The sequence below is a fragment of the Xiphophorus hellerii genome, chromosome 2, assembly GCF_003331165.1.
Source record: "Xiphophorus hellerii strain 12219 chromosome 2, Xiphophorus_hellerii-4.1, whole genome shotgun sequence".
Lineage (NCBI taxonomy): Eukaryota > Metazoa > Chordata > Actinopteri > Cyprinodontiformes > Poeciliidae > Xiphophorus > Xiphophorus hellerii.
The window spans coordinates 10,855,460-10,871,559 of record NC_045673.1 but is presented as its reverse complement, the minus strand read 5'-3'; the positions used below and the strand labels follow the sequence as shown (position 1 = coordinate 10,871,559).

The 16,100-nt window shown below is 40.9% G+C and overlaps 1 protein-coding gene across 3 annotated transcripts; it reads right to left on the bottom strand.

Annotated features, from left to right (window-relative positions):
- Window positions 1-2,870: 2,870 nt before the first annotated feature.
- Window positions 2,871-12,876, bottom strand: nr2f2 (nuclear receptor subfamily 2, group F, member 2). 3 transcript variants are annotated; one of them, XM_032583443.1, is made up of 3 exons: window positions 12,384-12,876; window positions 7,370-7,897; window positions 2,871-5,599 (listed from the first exon to the last, which is right to left on the bottom strand). In XM_032583443.1, exons 1-3 carry the CDS (start codon window positions 12,421-12,423, stop codon window positions 5,325-5,327), a joined length of 843 nt encoding a protein of 280 aa, XP_032439334.1. In that variant the 5' UTR covers window positions 12,424-12,876; the 3' UTR covers window positions 2,871-5,324. The 3 variants fall into 3 exon arrangements, with proteins under 3 accessions (XP_032439334.1, XP_032439317.1, XP_032439324.1); XM_032583426.1 differs by lacking the exon at window positions 12,384-12,876 and adding an exon at window positions 8,788-9,930 and having other exon boundaries at window positions 7,370-7,915; XM_032583433.1 differs by lacking the exon at window positions 12,384-12,876 and adding an exon at window positions 8,788-9,930.
- Window positions 12,877-16,100: the final 3,224 nt, after the last annotated feature.

Sequence of the window (16,100 nt, the reverse complement as noted above, 5' to 3'; positions counted from 1 at the left end):
GCGAGCAAAGCTGAAGTGAAGGGTGTTTTATTTTAATGGTAGGGGACGGATCGGAAAGGAAAGCTTAGAATGAAGAGAAGGGAAGGAGAATCAATGATTTATCATCGCTTTGAGCAAACTTGCGGTGCAGTGATATTATTACTACGACAAGTAGTACCGCAAATAATAGTAATAATAATAATTTAAAATTCTGCACATTAACAGAAGGAGCAGGTGTCCTAACTTGCAAAGCGTTTGACTTACGGGATTTATTGCCTCAAACAATACACTATATATGCAATAAAGCGTTTGTTGCATGAGCTAATTTGTCATAGTGATGGTGCCAAGGTGAGAATAATGCCTGTGTGTTTTCTCGCTTAACTGTTCGGGTGTCTGCATGAGCAGAGAGAAAGAGAGAGAGAGAGGCAGAGAGAGGGGGGGAAGGGGGAAGAGAGAAAGAGACTTGCAAACCATATCCTTATCTTATTAAACAAATATCCCCGCTAATAGCCCGTGAGCTCTAAATAAGTTCTCAGCCTGGGTGTGTAAACCCCTGCAGCATCCCCACTTGCAGCCCGCAGAAGCAGCAGCTTTTCCTTCCCTCTCTTTTAGGTCGCACCAGCTCGCGTGTCACAAGTTCTCACGTCAGCCGCGAATGTAAATAAAAGTGACGTTGCAGCGAGTAACACCTCGTTAGTTTTTTGGTTCTGCGCTAATAAGTGAGCAGAAGAACAAATGATGGAGTCCCGTATAATAAAATCAGCGTCTGTCAGCCGAAATCAGTCAAGACAGAGCACAACGCACTATGCAGCCTTTTTGTAGTTGTTGGTCTGATCTGAGAGTGAACCCGGATCTCCTCAGGACGCTTCTTCACTTTTCCTCTTCTGCTGTGGCCCCCAATTACGGGTCTGATTGATGTGTGATGCCCACCTTTGCATGAGTTCTGCCCTATTAGCTCGTAGGCGTTGCCAAATCATTTTTTTTCTTGGTACGTGCCCCACCAGTCCCCGGCGATCCCTCTGTGCATCAGAAAGAAAACCGCTCCCGATAAAATATGAATAAAAATAACATAATTTGCAATCAGCAAATATAAAAATGCCCAAATCTTCACTTTATTATTATTATTTTTTTCTATTTTAAGAAAAAACATTTTAAAATGCGTTATGGGAAAAGAAAAACTCCCCAATGTGCTCTCTGTACAAATAAGATGGCAAGTGAAGCCAGTTATCTTTAACCCATCAAAGCTAAGTTTGAGAAGCAATAATCAGAAAATTCAGTTTTCTCCAAGTAAGCGTCTGGTTGCGGTGTGATGCCCACCTTTGCATGAGTTCTGCCCTATTAGCTCGTTGGCGATGCCAAATAATACTTTTCTTAGGCTATGTGCTAAGTAGAAAAAATTACAATCAGAAAATTCAATTTTATAAAATTTGAAGTTTTTATTGGATGGAAGCAAATTTAAACATATCAAAAAGATATTCTGTGTGTTTTACTCAAGCATCACCTACCACAGTACATTTGTGGTAGATAATGTTTTTGAGGAAACTGACAAGTTTAATAAGATAGTTTTGCCTGAAAAGTCTTGCAAACCTCTTAAGTTTCTGCCCTTTGTCAGAGCGCAGTTCGAGGGAAAAGATGGTGCACTTAAGAAGAACGTGACATAGGATAGAAATTCAGTGTAAAAGCATATTTAAATAAAAATAAAAAAAAGTTTTGCTGCCTTGTAATTTTATGTGAGGTCTATTTTTTGTTTCAGTATAGCCAGATTATTTGAATTAGGTGGAAAAAACGTGTTAAAATATATACTTGAGTCTGGACTTTTAAACGGGTCTTGTGCCCCAGTCCGACTGTAGGTCTAACAACGCACATGTCCAGCGACATTTGGGCTGAAATGGACAGAGAAAACAGCGGGTGTGGATGAATGGGGCTCTGTGCAAAAATAAACAAAAATAAGCCCATCAGCAGCGCATTGTGATTATCATTTTCTTCATTATCAGCTCCAACAAACCCGCACGCGTGCACTCACCCTGTACACACCACCAGCAGCAGAAGCTTGGCTTCAATACCAATCCTGATTAAACCTCTTTAATTCAACTTCAAGCCTAACTCCCCAAACTCAGCCAATATCACTAATAATTACAGATAGGCCAAAGGGTTAGAGCATCACTGTTACACGAGTGCCTAGAGCGCAACTGCAACTGAAAACCACAACATTCCACAAATAAATAAAAATAAGGGCGTCTGAACGGACCAGAAGTTCCGATTGACGCGAATAAAATCACAAAAACGCAACAACACGCAGTAAGCTCAGTATAGGAATTCATCTCGTCTTATTTTTTTCCTCTTTCATATGACTTCCCTTATTTTGACGCTTGGCTGCAGTATAATTCGGTCTGTTAATATGTATACTTGCACACGGAGAGGTGCGAGTGTATAAAATAAAGCACAGCATTGGGGAAAGCTGAGTTGGTGTATTTTCTGTATTTTGAGCGGTCTCTCGTGCTAGTACGATATGTTGTCTTTTCCAAAGTTTAACACAAACAAAGCACGCTTATCTTATTCCAACTAAACAGAAGCAATGATCACAATTTTTGCATCGCCTTAAAGGAAAGAAGTGGATGCGCCGAGCTGGCCGCCGTTTGCCTGATTGATTAATTATTTTGTAATTCATTAATCACTTTCGCAGGGCAAAAGGGCAACATCCTGCTAGAGCAAATTGACTCCAGTACACCCCCCCCCTCCCCTCCCCACCCCAACCTCCCACCAAACCTTCCCGTCGGCGACCACACACGCATCACGCACGCACTCACGCGCAGGCAGATTCGCACAAATATATATATATATATATATATATATATATATATAGAAAGAAAGAAAAAAAACATGAAAAACTGTTTTCAAATTCATAAATTATAATTTAATACCAAGAACAAATTTACAGCAGAATGCTTGTTTACAATAAGCTAACACAAACAAACAAGAATTGTGTTCAACTATAAACTTTCACGCACACTCACATATATCACTTGCAATTAATAATAATAATAATAATAATAATGATAATCATAAAAAAAGTATCTATACGTTATCAATACCCTGCAGTCATATATTTTTATATATTTATATAAAAACGTGGGTCAGTTTAAACTGTTCATAATTACAATCATGTATCATTCTCTGGTCCATATGTGGCCACGAACAGCCAAACATCAGTGTTCAATCCCTTTCAGTTCAACCACAACATGGTGTTTTTTTTTTTTTTCCTTTTTCTCCCTGTGTGTGTATGTGTGTGTGTGTGTAGGTGCGTGGGTGGGTGTGTGTGTGTGTTAAAGAAAAGCTTCAAAACAAGGACAAAACGCAGCTTCCAGACACGCACACTCAGCTACGCACACGCATTCTCGCACACACGCACACCACGGCACCTGTCAAAGAGCAAAGGAGCAATGACAGTAAAGTTAAAATATTTGCTCCTTTTTTCTTTTTCAAAAGGAAAAAAAAGAGAAAAGAAATAAAAGTAAAACAAAACAAATCTGCTCACCCTGTTTTGCGTCTGTAGCCTAATAATGAACGTCCTTTTCCTTTTTTGCTCCCCTCTTTTCTGTCTCTTTAAATACAAGGGCTAGTGTGTACTGAATGCACAGATTATATCTATACAGTCAAAAAAGAAAGAGAGAGAATAAGAGAGAGAGATAGAGAAAACATTTACATTTATATATCAAAGGTAAAATAGGTTAGCGACCTGTGGCCATGCATTCACAGTCTAAATATACATGAAAAAGAAAACATTTTCGCAGTAATATGTATATACATTAAAAACAGAACTTTCAGTGCTACCAGCTAAAACCTGCCACTCAATTCTGAAGACGTTTGTATTACCGAGAAAGAAAAAAAAATGGCAACCACAGATTTTTTTTCTTAATCACATATACTTTGTATAAAGGAACAAACTTGTCGAAATGAACTGACCTATATTTACAAGAATACTGCCTCTAAATCAGTGTTTTGCAAGTGAAACTCGACTGAAATTAGACTGAAATCTAATTTCCTTCCGTCCCCCCTTCCCATCCTCTGAAGAAGAAAAGCAAAAAAATAAAATCAAAAATCAAAACAAAAAAATTCTGTAGGCCTACTTTTAACAAGGTTTTGATAAGAAATCACATCATGCTCTTGTCAGGCACTTAATGCTTGAAGTGAATAAAGGGTGACATTTCAGGGAGGCTTTAATAATACTGCTATTAAACGCTGCTCTGGCCCTGCTTCAAAACTTTTATGACCCCTTGACCTCTCCAACTTCTTTTTCAACAACAAGCCGGGTTATGCTTTCTGTTGCTCTTCAGTGCTCTTGGTTTGCCTCTATAGCAGCAGGCCTTGGAGACTTGTAAATATAACAAATTTAATAAATGTTAAAAGTTTCCTTTTAGGTGTGTCCAATTTGAAGAAGTAATGCCTGATATTTGCAGCTGGATGAGATGGGCAGTGGGGGGGAGAGGGGCTGATTGAATCATGCAAGCAGATTCAACGTTTCTTTAGTAAGAAAAGAAATTAAAAAAACAGCTCCTGTAACTTCATAATAGCACAAAATAATGAAAATATGGGTCATAAAGTTCAACACCTCCCTAGTTTTGCCCCACATGGTATTGGTCTTCCTAAGTGTATAAGTGCGCTTGCAGCATTAAGCCTATTCTCCTATTGCTGTGGTTTTAATTCTCTTTAGAACCTTTTGTTTGTTTTTTTTTATTTATTTCTTTACATTATTTCACCATTTTTAAAATAAATCATTGTCTTAAAAAATAACATCACCTGAACTACAGAAATCACATAGGCCGGTTTGTAACCAGAAAGGAGGAACAAAGAAAGTACAAAAACACAGCTATACATGGACACAGGACAAGTCATTTCAGAAAATGAATTTTTTCCCCTTTCTTAACTTTTTTCTTTTTTTAACCCAATTTTTTTTTTTCCATTTTAAATGCACTTAATACTTAAAATTTTTTCATAAGGATCAACAAAAAAAAAAAAATCCCTTCTTTTTTTTCCTCATTTTCTTCTTTCATTAAAAAAAATGAATAGGAGCATGTTGTTCTTGCTGAACACTGTGGGAGCTTGTATTTTGAAAGTTCAGTTGGATGTCTTAATTTTTCTTTTTTCTCTCAGAGTAGAGGGGTGGGGGTTGAATTCACAGTCATTTATGTCTTTCTTCATGAAAGCCAGCCCCGTGTAACAGCCGTTTTTAAATCCTTCCACAAAAGCAGCTATAATCAATGAATCCCCCCCTCCCCCGCACACACACACCTTCAGAGGCCCCCTACATTTTTTTTCCCCGTTCAAGTTCGTCTCTTTCCTGGTTTTTACTGAATTGACATGTAAGGCCAGTTAAAACTGCTCCCCGACAGCAACATATCCCTGATGAGAGTTTCAATGGGGGTTTTACCTACCAATCGGACGAAAAATAACTGTTCTATGACCGAGGAAGAGACTGTGCGGAGGGAAGGCAAGCGGAGTAACAACTTCCCAAACCGTGTTGGCTGATTGGGATACTGGCTCCGGACATATTCCTCCAGGGCGCACTGGGACTTCTCCTGCAAACTTTCCACATGGGCCACATCTGAGAGGCCACAAGCATCTGAGAGGGAGGGAGGCGGGGAGTGGGGGGTGGAAAGCAAATAATCATTAATAAAGTGTTCCTCTCACCAGGAGCTTGGTCACCACTGAGGTGATATAATAAATAGCTTTAAAATAAATATTTTTAAAATGCAAAGTATGTATTTAAAATATTCACAACACAAATTTTTATGTTTATTCTTTTTACAAAGTACTGTAGATAATAACTCCGCCTGACTATATATTATTCTGTTTTTAAAAAAATGCAAAACAATAAAGTAACACAAAACACGTCATCATCGTAAAGGCAGATGATTAAAAAGCCATCTCTGCCTCCTCCTTTCATCGCTTTCTGTTTCTCTGACTGCAGCCATTTAAAAGGCGAACTAAATAATTAAGCATATTCGTAGCTGAACGCAGTGTTTTTTTTTCTGATGGCCCCATCTTTCTCCGAGCAAAGAGAGAAGGGGGGTGGGGGGGGGGGGGGGACTGGAGTAGGGAAAGACACGGAGACCTACTGACCTTTAGTGAGCTGAGATTTAAGCAAAAGCAGAAAAAAGAGGGGGCTCATAGCCTACGGAATAACCGTCATACTATACAGTCAGAGACTCATAATCTGGATCTGCGCTGCTGTTGCATGTGGGCGGCAGCTGATAATGTGCCAAAAAACACTTGTACGCGCATTGGTTAAGTTTGTAAAGTTTATGCATGACAACAAGCAAACCACCGAGGAAGCAAAAAGGCGTGTCATTCAAGCTTACAGCTCATGTTCAGTTGGGACTCAGGTATGCGGAGAAGACAAATTATGGCTTGATAGCTCTATAAAAGCCTAATACTAAAGTTCAATGAGCTGAAAATGTGATATTTCTTTTAAATGCCAAGACAATAGCAAACCACGGAATACAGGGGCTGGTGGCTTGCAAGGTGTCGTTTAGAATCTATTTTGTTGTTTTTCTTGTATTGTCTCGTCTGCAGCTGCGGCTAATGTAAGAAAATAGCTGGAGGAAGTTTTGGGTCATGACCCCGCGCCTGGAGGGACTCCAGAAGGGCCTCGAAAACCCCCGTTAAAAATGGGCACAACCGTATACTAATTAATAATAATAATAATAATAATAATAATAATAATAATAATAATAATAATAATAATAATAATAATAAATAAAACAATCACTGCTCAATATCACACTCTGCTGCATGAACGAGGCATGGATTTTTTTGTGATTACAGTTTACTTAAGAGTCCTGCGCGTTTTTGTCTCACGTGTCTGTCGATGACATGAGAGCGCTGAAAACCTTCGCTTTGCTCTCATATACGTTGCGCAAATGGGACGCTAAGGCTTGTCTTTCCTTGCCTGCTCCTTCCCCCTTCTCCTTTTGGAGCCTGACATCATTTATATCTGTCATTTCCTACAAACAAGACGTGGGGTATAAACACATTGATAAATGGCTGGGGGAAAAAAATCTTCAGGTTATTTGATATTGTATTATAGATTTTTATGATGCTTATGGCAACTGTTAAGGGTTGCGTTTAAGGGAGACTGTTTCCTTGTCACTGCACCCCAGTGTGTCTTATAAATCGGTTCTCTAATTATGTATTTATTTCAATAGGTTAGTACATCCAAAGAGCAGCTGAGTGAGTGCAGCGCTGAAGCTTTAAGCTGATGTCACATGCAACAGCCTTAAACCAGTTGCAGATACATATTTGGGTCAGCGCTGCTTTGGCTGATGTCAGTGTGTGCAGGTTAGTGACATTAACGCACTCTGTGAACTTTGCGCTTGTCTATTGTTCTTACCTGTGGTGAAGAGCACAATTGCCTTTAAGCAGCTATATTCGGCAGAGTCAACGTGCAAAGCTTTGAGCTTCTCCACTTGCTCCTGGAAGATCCTAATGTGGTCCATAAAGGCCACCACTCTGTCCGCCGACATTGGGGAGGCGTGGAGGCCAGCCGCTGCTAGGAGAGGAGCCACATGCAGGGGCATGGAGCACTGCGCGGCGTTGAGTACGAATAACTCACTCCACGTCAACCTCAGCAGAGCCACCTGGTCTGTGATCTGCAGGTCCGGGAAGAAGGGAATATTCCTGGCCCACTCCACGGCGCTGAAGAGCATCCTGGCCGCCAGCTCGCAAATGTTCTCGATGCCCATGATGTTATTGGGCTGCATGCACTGGCTGCCATAGCGGGACGTCGGGTAGGGCTCCGCTCTCAGCAGAAGAGAGATATATCCGGATAAGTAGGAATGGCAGTGGAGTGGGTCTCCATTTGTCAAGGCGAACTGACCGTGGTGTGGCTGTGTGGGTGGCACCCGTCCCCTTTGCACGGCTGCAGTAAAAAGAGAAACTACAGATATTGAAGCCTGAATTCTACTAAATTAGAGATTTCCTTTTAGAAATACAGAAATTTGGACTAAGAGTGCACAGAAAATACATTTAAAAACAGCATGTTTACAGTTTGTCATCAACACACACATACATACACTCACTGGGTTTAACGCACACAACCATAAGGTTGTAATAAAGCAAATTACGCTCTGAATAATGAAATGTGCCATTTTGCACATATTTTTCTATCAGCTACAGTAGCATTAGCTGGCTGTGAAGGAAACACAAAGACAGACCTTGCATGTTTAACCCTTAACCTACTTAGCAATCCATCTCCATTTTACACACACACGCAGGCCTACTTTCGCTATTTCTTATATGTACATATTTCCCAGGGCTTTTCTTACATTTGTTTTGCGGGCACATTTTACGATAATGTCCAGCTTTACACACAGAGAGAAATAAAATAAAGCGACAGAGATGTAGCCAGAGCACGCTATCCCATAATTCGCCATATCAGCGCAGGAGGCTATGTAATGTAACATCGATTCATAGTGCTGTCTGCACACGAATTGAATAACAATAATATTAATATTATTAATAATAATAATAATAAAAACAAAACCACGGCCATTTTTATATTGTTTTAAATGCAGCTCTGCGTGGAGCTGGATGTGAGGCGGAGAAAGAAAGCCTGGTCTCCAGCACAACACAGAGAGCGGCTCCATTGCCTGCTCCTGCCGCACACCCTTGCATGGAACAGTCGGGGGGGTTGGAAGAATAGGAGAATAGGACTATGGAGGACGACATAATAGCATAAGCGTTCGTGTCGGGTGGTCTGCAAACGCACAAGCACACACACGGATTAGGAAAACCAAAAAATCCCAATACCTTCCCGTCTCATGCCGACTTTAAGGCATTTTTTGAGGCGGCAGTACTGACACTGATTGCGGTGGTGCTGGTCGATCGGACAATTCCTGTTGGCACGGCATGTATAAGTGAGGTTCCGCCGTACGCTCCGCTTGAAGAAGCTCTTACAGCCCTCGCAGGTGAACTGGCCGTAGTGCTTGCCGCTAGATTTGTCCCCGCACACCACGCACTCGATGTGCTGCGGCTGCTTCTCCGACTGCTGCTGCGACGTCTGGTTCGTCGGCGTGGATTGCGCGTTGTTCGGGGGTCCCTGCACCGGAGTCTGAGGGGTCGGTGGGGCGATCTGGGAGGCTGTCAGGTTCAGCTGGCCCGGCTGAGGGGTGGGAAGGGATAGTCCTCCTTGGGTCTGCGAGGAAAGGGCGCCTTGGGTGTCAGCCACATCGTCCTGGGAGCCTCTCCACGCTACCATTGCCATATCTATCAGTCAACGGAGAGAAACTTTTTGTCTGCCGTGTTTGCTGCCCGCGGTGGAGAATGTCTCAAGGAAAAACTCGGGGGACTGTAACAGCCTGGCGTTTGGATCCACTCCGGATCTCCCGAAAACTGTCGGTTTTATTGCTGTTGGAGACGCCCGGGGAGGCACGCTTTCAAAACTGATGCGACGGCGAGCTGAGCGGCTGCCTTGCGCTTAAAGGCCAAGTCCAGGGGCGCTTACAGTCAGCCATCCAGCACACCCATCAATGGGAGGAAAGGTAGGCTGAATATGTCAAAAAGAACCAACCGAGGTAGCATGGGACTGTTCTGGGTATGATGGAGCAGGCTCCCAACAGCAGCACACACATGAACACACACACACTGTAGCAGCTCTACTATCAAGTTCCAGCACAAGTCTTGAAGAAAACCAGCCAAATGATGACAGAAAAATCAGAATAAGCAGCGCCTTCTTCCCGTTTCTCCTTGTGAGGTTGCGCCAAGCAAGCGCGCAGCTGAAGCTCTGTGTTTTGAGAGCTTGGAATATGAAGACAACTCTCTTCCCCCTCCAAAAACCAAAAGCAGTAAAAACAAGAAACCTAAAAAAAAAAAAAAAAAAAAAAAAAACAAAGATCACAACCTACAAAACCTCCTCCGTGCGTTGAAAAATAATAGGAAAAAGCAGCGGAGAATCAAAGTGATCAAATATGTTAAAAAGGCGGAGGTTAGGAAGTGATTTGCGATTGGTAGGAGCCGGGCTGGCAGAATGCTTTCTCTCTGATCAGCTCACTGAGCTCTCTATATAGTGAACTTTGACACGACTGCTGCAACTTAGCACACGTTACCATGGAGATCGGCTGCCATATAAGGAAGGAGAGTGTGTTTGACTGGTCAGAGCTCAGGGACCTCCCCCTGAACCCTATTGGCTAGTCGGCACTTGTGCTACTTGGTACCTTGCCAGAGCCAGCATGGAGGTCGAGAGGAGGGCCGCTTGGTCCTAAAACGAGACGTTTTCTGAAAGAAAGAGCCACCAAAATCCCTCAGACTATATGAGATATAAGCCTGCACACATATAGCTCCACAAAGCTTTAGGAATTACGTGAAGAAAAATAATTTCCTCCTCATGTATCCGGTTGCAGTATATTAAACATGGTGGAAAATCCAAGGATGTTCCAGTTCCTGAACATGGATTACACTCTAAAATGTTTGTTGTTAAAGTATCACTGTTTTGCTGTCCAATTAATGTTAAAATAATGCTGCTGTACCATTTATGACAGTGGAAAGGCTTGAAGTCCCTGCAAAATTCAACATCAATTGTTTTTGCTGTAAATGTTTACTATAACTCGTGGTCCAATTCTATTTTATAAACCCAGGGCATGCAATACAGAATTTGTTTTCTGTAGCTTAACCAAAAATGCTCAGTTTAGTCAGGAGCAGATGGAGTAGTGGCTATGTTTAGTTAAGTTTCAATACCGTATTCTAAATTACAGCAGCTTAGATGTTGCACTGGAAATCTAAAGGTGAAATAAGGTAAACAATACAAAGTGCAGAGCCTCTACTTTACCGCGACAACTTTACAGTGACATACTTTGAATTGCTTTAAAAGTAAAACTTTTTGTGAAAACAACAACAAAAACAGTATGAAGTGTGTATTATCATGTTACAAGATACAGAGATAGCTCATATTATGAGCCAATAAGTCTCTCTTACTATATAAGGTTGTTGCTTTTCTGGAAAATAATTCTGCACACATTTTGACAAAACATGCATCAAATTCTGCTATCCACGCTCATTGAAGTTGCAGTGGTTCTATGCAGGTTTAAAAGGTTGTAAGTGCTTCTAACCAGGCGCTGTTTATCACAGTCGTAAAGATGTTATGGCAGTGCACTGAAATCTTCTGTCTGCACATCCCAGAGGAAACAAAGATCTTTCCCCCTCTAATCCAACTGGGTCACAAGGGGCCAAAATCTGGTCCTCCAAAAGTCAAAGCTTTGTCTACATGTGGTCAAATAATAATAAAAAAAGCAGGAAACAGAGATTGCATCCAAAAATATAAATTTATCACTAGATGTCAGAAGTCACCACCTATGCAGGACAGGCAGCGAGACCACATCCTGGGGAATAAAACGAGGCGTCATTTGTGGAGATACTTCCTGACTAAAGACATTGTGCAGGAGTAAATGTCTATTTAAAAATTCAACTCATTGACGCGGACGGTTTGCCTGTCCAAAAGTGTTAGTGATTGTAGGGATAAATGAGCATTTCCAGCCTTAAAAAAAAAAAAAAAAAGATACAAAGACAAGAAGCCACCAAACTGTTTCACTTTGAGTGAAGCTTTGAACTGCAGGTGAAACTTCACAGCCTGTGGAGATGAACTTCCAGCCAGGTCAGTGTGTTAGGCGACAGAGAGAGCAACCCTATCCACCAGCATTGTCTCAGGATGTATTACAGTATATGGGTGCCCCCTAGCGTATGATTTTTTTCTCTCTTCAAATAAGATTCAATTTAGAGGAGCCATCCGAGACGGAAACAGCTTCAGTCTCGTCTCTCGCATCGACCAAGCAAACTAACGAGCTGCAGTTTAAACTGATGACTGTTTTAATTTCGCTCAACACAACCGTGGATGGGAAAAAGCTTTGATAGCTGCAGGAGTTGGATTTACTTTTGCACATTTTTCCCCCCGCTACTTTTACTAATCTCAGTGGTTGTATCAAACCAAATTACATCTAATATTGAGAGAAATTAGCCGAATGTATGTTTTTTGCTTGCATTATTATTTTTCGTTTACAGATCCAGCGAAAGTGGAAACAGTCCCAAAAGACGCTGCGAGGATCCAGTTTCACACAGATAAAGGTGAGTGTTTATAATTCTTAATTATGATTTTTTTTTTTTTAAATTAAGCAGCGTTGCTTTATTTCTCAGCTTTAAATCAAAACCTTTCCTTTAAAATAAGCTGCAAGATTTGCATCAGGAACGCGAATCGTATTCTAGAGGCTGTGCAGCGAACACGGACTTTTTCCACCCCCTCATTCATTAATTTCTAAGATAACCGCGATAAGTCTTGCAAGTTTGCAAACAGCCATTCATGAAAATTTTATTCAACATTAATAGCGAGTCAGGAGGCTGTATTCTCATAGCAAACCTACCAAATGCATATGCTGCTGATTCGTCCGTAGCGGGATGCATCTTCTCCCCTCTCTTCTCTTTCTCTCTCTTATTCAGATTAAATTTAGTCTTCCCCTTTTCGACACAGTCCTCAGACTGATTCCTCTCCAACCCAGTCGGGGAGTTGCATGCACCAAAAAGGCTCGCTGTTTATTGGAAACGAAGTGCAATGTCTGCTGTTGCTGCTGCTGAGGATGAGCATGCAAAAACTTTTCGGGAGCCGAAACAAACAACTGATTCACGTCATGTGCTGCTGAGTGAAGAATGAGAGGAAACGCAGCCTAATAGGTTGAAGTGTCGTCCGAGCAGAACAGCATGTGTGATGCCTTCTGGAAACGACAAGCAAAGCCGGGGAAGGTTTGCAGCGAGCGGCAAAGATCCTGTGCGCCTTTTCTCTCCTACAGTAATGTGGCCGAAGCGCGCTCGATCGCCGCTGCTTTGTGTGGGCAATGCTGAGGGGAGAGAAGAAGAGAGAGGAGAGGAGAGGAGAGGGAGGGGGACTGGGGGGTGGGGGGGGTAGTGCAGCCAGAACTGACACCTGTCTTTAGTGGGGCGAGTTAGTAACGTGGAATTGTGCATTTTTTGCAAATTAAATGAAAATTGCAATTGTGAATTTGAAAATGAGCCACCATGCCATTTTAGACCAAAATTGAAATGCAATATATATAATTATATATATATATATTTAAATACGACAATATATGTCATATATATTGAAATCTGCATTATTATTATTATTATTATTATTATTAGTAGTAGTAGTAGTAGTAGTATTGCAATAATTATTTCATGGAATTTGTGTGGGATGCAGAAACATTTTCCAAATACTCTTTTTCCCCCCCTTTCTCTTTTCTTTTTCTTTTTTCTATTCCTCGGCTTCCTCTGCGTGTCGCCTTCAAGCAGAGGATAAAAGTATTAAATGCTCAGCAAGCCACCATGCGCACAACAATAGCGCTGCCCAACGGGATCAGTATCGATTAAGTTGAGACAGAGGATGTCGCCCGCACTAAATATTTACTGATCACACACAAATAGCTGGGTCTTTAACGATTTCTCATGCTCAGGCTGAGGGAAAAGGGAGGGGAGAGAAGAAGAAGAAAAAACAGGACTAAATCACTTTATTATTGTTGGTGAAACAAAGCGGGCACCCATAATGTGGAAGACAGCAAAGGAGATGTGCTGATTGGGATGATTGCAGTTAAATTAATCGATAGAGCGACGGATAATAGTTGAGATTTACGATCTTGCCAAGAGAAAAAGCTCCAAGCGCTGCGTGAGGTGGAAATAGCTGGTGCAATTCATACCGTTTAACTGGAAAGGCAGTTTTATTCCAAAAATACTCTGAATAAAAATAAAAAGGAAAACAGCAATAGTAAAAATGAAAATATTTAGCAACGGCTCAACGTCCGTTATTTATGGTAAAAGTCAAAATTTCAATTAAAAAAAATTGCGTCTGACTTATTTGTGGTTTCACCAAGTCCTCTTTCATACAGATAGAGGGATTCTGACCCGCAGGTCTCCAAGTTCCCGGCCCGATTAACCCTTCCACAGCCGCGTTGGTTCAAAGGTTAACCAGGCTAATCAACTTCAAGAGTCTTATTGAATTAGATGCCTGCGGAATCGGGACAGAAACTCGTCTGTTCCGCTTCGAAACATTTACAAGAAAGAAAACATTTCAGCTAAACTTAAATGTGGAAAACAACCGAATAAGTTGCTCAACGATATAACCCCCAAAATATGTAACACACGTCTTTCAAAAAAGCTTGTTGCAGATCATCATGCCTGGTTGTTTCTTATCAAATTTATCTGTAGTGTTTCATGATATCAGTCTGGTGCAGAAGTTTCATCGCCTGTCTCTTTACAGCAATGCCTAATGCTGATAGATGCTGAGCACTGACCAGTTATTTGAAAACTGTTGGTTGTGTCTGAATAAAATAAATTACAAATCAGTATAATAATTCAAATAATGATAATAATCAATTTTTATGAAATTGATTAATTGATTTTTTTGCATGCAGATTTAAAATAGCTTGACTTTTCTCCTAAGTTGTTCAGTTTCTCACATTGTGTACCTCTATTGTTAATTTAATCATATCTCATGAAAACATGAGTAACAATAAGAATGAAAAATCTTGAGCACACCTCACTAGAAATATGCTTTTATTGTGAAAATTGTGTTTTTCTGCTTTATTCTTGCAGACTACAAAGAAGCACAGAGTTAGAAAAAATACGGACACTTAGTAGTTTCACTAAATGTAGCCACCAACATTCACTAAATTTCACTAAATGTAGCCACCAACATAGATCACTTTCAGTGTCTGTTTTCCTCTGACGGCTGCTGTCTAAACGGCCAACAGATCCCAAATACAGTATATCTGTGTTCAATTCACCAATGAGTGATTACAGTGCCAATTTAAACAGATAGGGATCAATTTATCTCAATGATCACTCTTCAGGCTGACTGCCAGCATGCTCTTAATGTATTTGCAAATACCTATTGTTTGAATTATTGCTGCTGGGTCTGGAGTGATCCAAACTGCAGAGGGAAAGATGAGTGGAGTAAATGATGTGATGTTTTGGCAGCTAAAGACTGGATGGATGGAGCGTACACGACGATTACTTCAGGCAGCAGCATTGTAGCAACAATGGCCAGGGGGTCAATGATTTAACTCGAAGGACTTGCTGGGAAAGTCTGGATAGAGGGAATTGTGTGAGGAGTGCACTCTAACCTCACAGAAACTACTGCTGAAGTACCCTTTGGCAAAAGCAGCTTAAATCCCATCTGTCCCAGAGGAGCAGCATAGTGACCATCAGTGCAACTTTTGAAGCTGGACCAGGCTCTTGTGTTGTGTGCCTCTTTGAGCCCTCTCTTTTCTTTTTTTTTTTTTCTCTGTTAAATGGGTGGGAAGGGTGGGCTGTCCTCTCACCCTCTCACCTCACACTCCTTTTCTTTTTCATTTGCTAGGAGTGAAAAAAGTTTGAGAGAGGAGACGAGAGAGAAAGTCGTGACAGCACTCTGCGCAGAGCCAGACGTGGCTCACATGTGGCCCCCCCAGGCTACAGACGGGGTTTTGGGTTACTGTAACTCAAGGTGTGTTGTGGTTGTAAGGGTGAGTATGTAAAAAGTACACACACGTATGGAGAGGCGCATTTCAGTTTCAGTTTACCCTTAGAGCTTTTTTTAATGTCACTTATTTTCAGGTATATTCAAAAGAGGTGACGATACAGTGATAAACACATATTAGAGCCATCAATGACATCAAAGTAATGTTCCTTTTGAACAATATTCACACCATGAATACCATGATACCAATATCTTCTAATAAATTTGCCATTTTATTAGATCTTGAAATAAAATCAAGGCAGCCATATAAACAGAACCCATTATGGCTTGTATTGTTATATATGCCATGCTTACCCTGCCTTATATATATATATATATATATATATATATAAGGCAGGGTATGCCTTATATATATATATATATATATATATATATATATATATATATAATTTTTTACCATAAGTGTTCTCTTAAAGCGAGGGCACATTGCCAGACATGAAGACATACTGGGACACAGGATTGATACAAAAATATATCAAAAGTGTATTTATGCCAACACTGAGAATAAAATATGCAGTTCAAATAAATGATCTCTGTTTAGTCGTTGATGTTTCTGAGTTTTTTGTCACATGTT

Bases quoted from the DNA above. Each gene is read 5' to 3' on its own strand.
- nr2f2 (XM_032583426.1), bottom strand. From the start codon at position 9,241: ATGGCAATGGTAGCGTGGAGAGGCTCCCAGGACGATGTGGCTGACACC. The intron at 7,916-8,787 runs GTATTGGGATTT...CAATATCTGTAG, and splicing joins AGTCGGCATGAGACGGGAAG to TTTCTCTTTTTACTGCAGCC. The intron at 5,600-7,369 runs GTAAGAACAATA...CCTCCCTCTCAG, and splicing joins AATTGTGCTCTTCACCACAG to ATGCTTGTGGCCTCTCAGAT.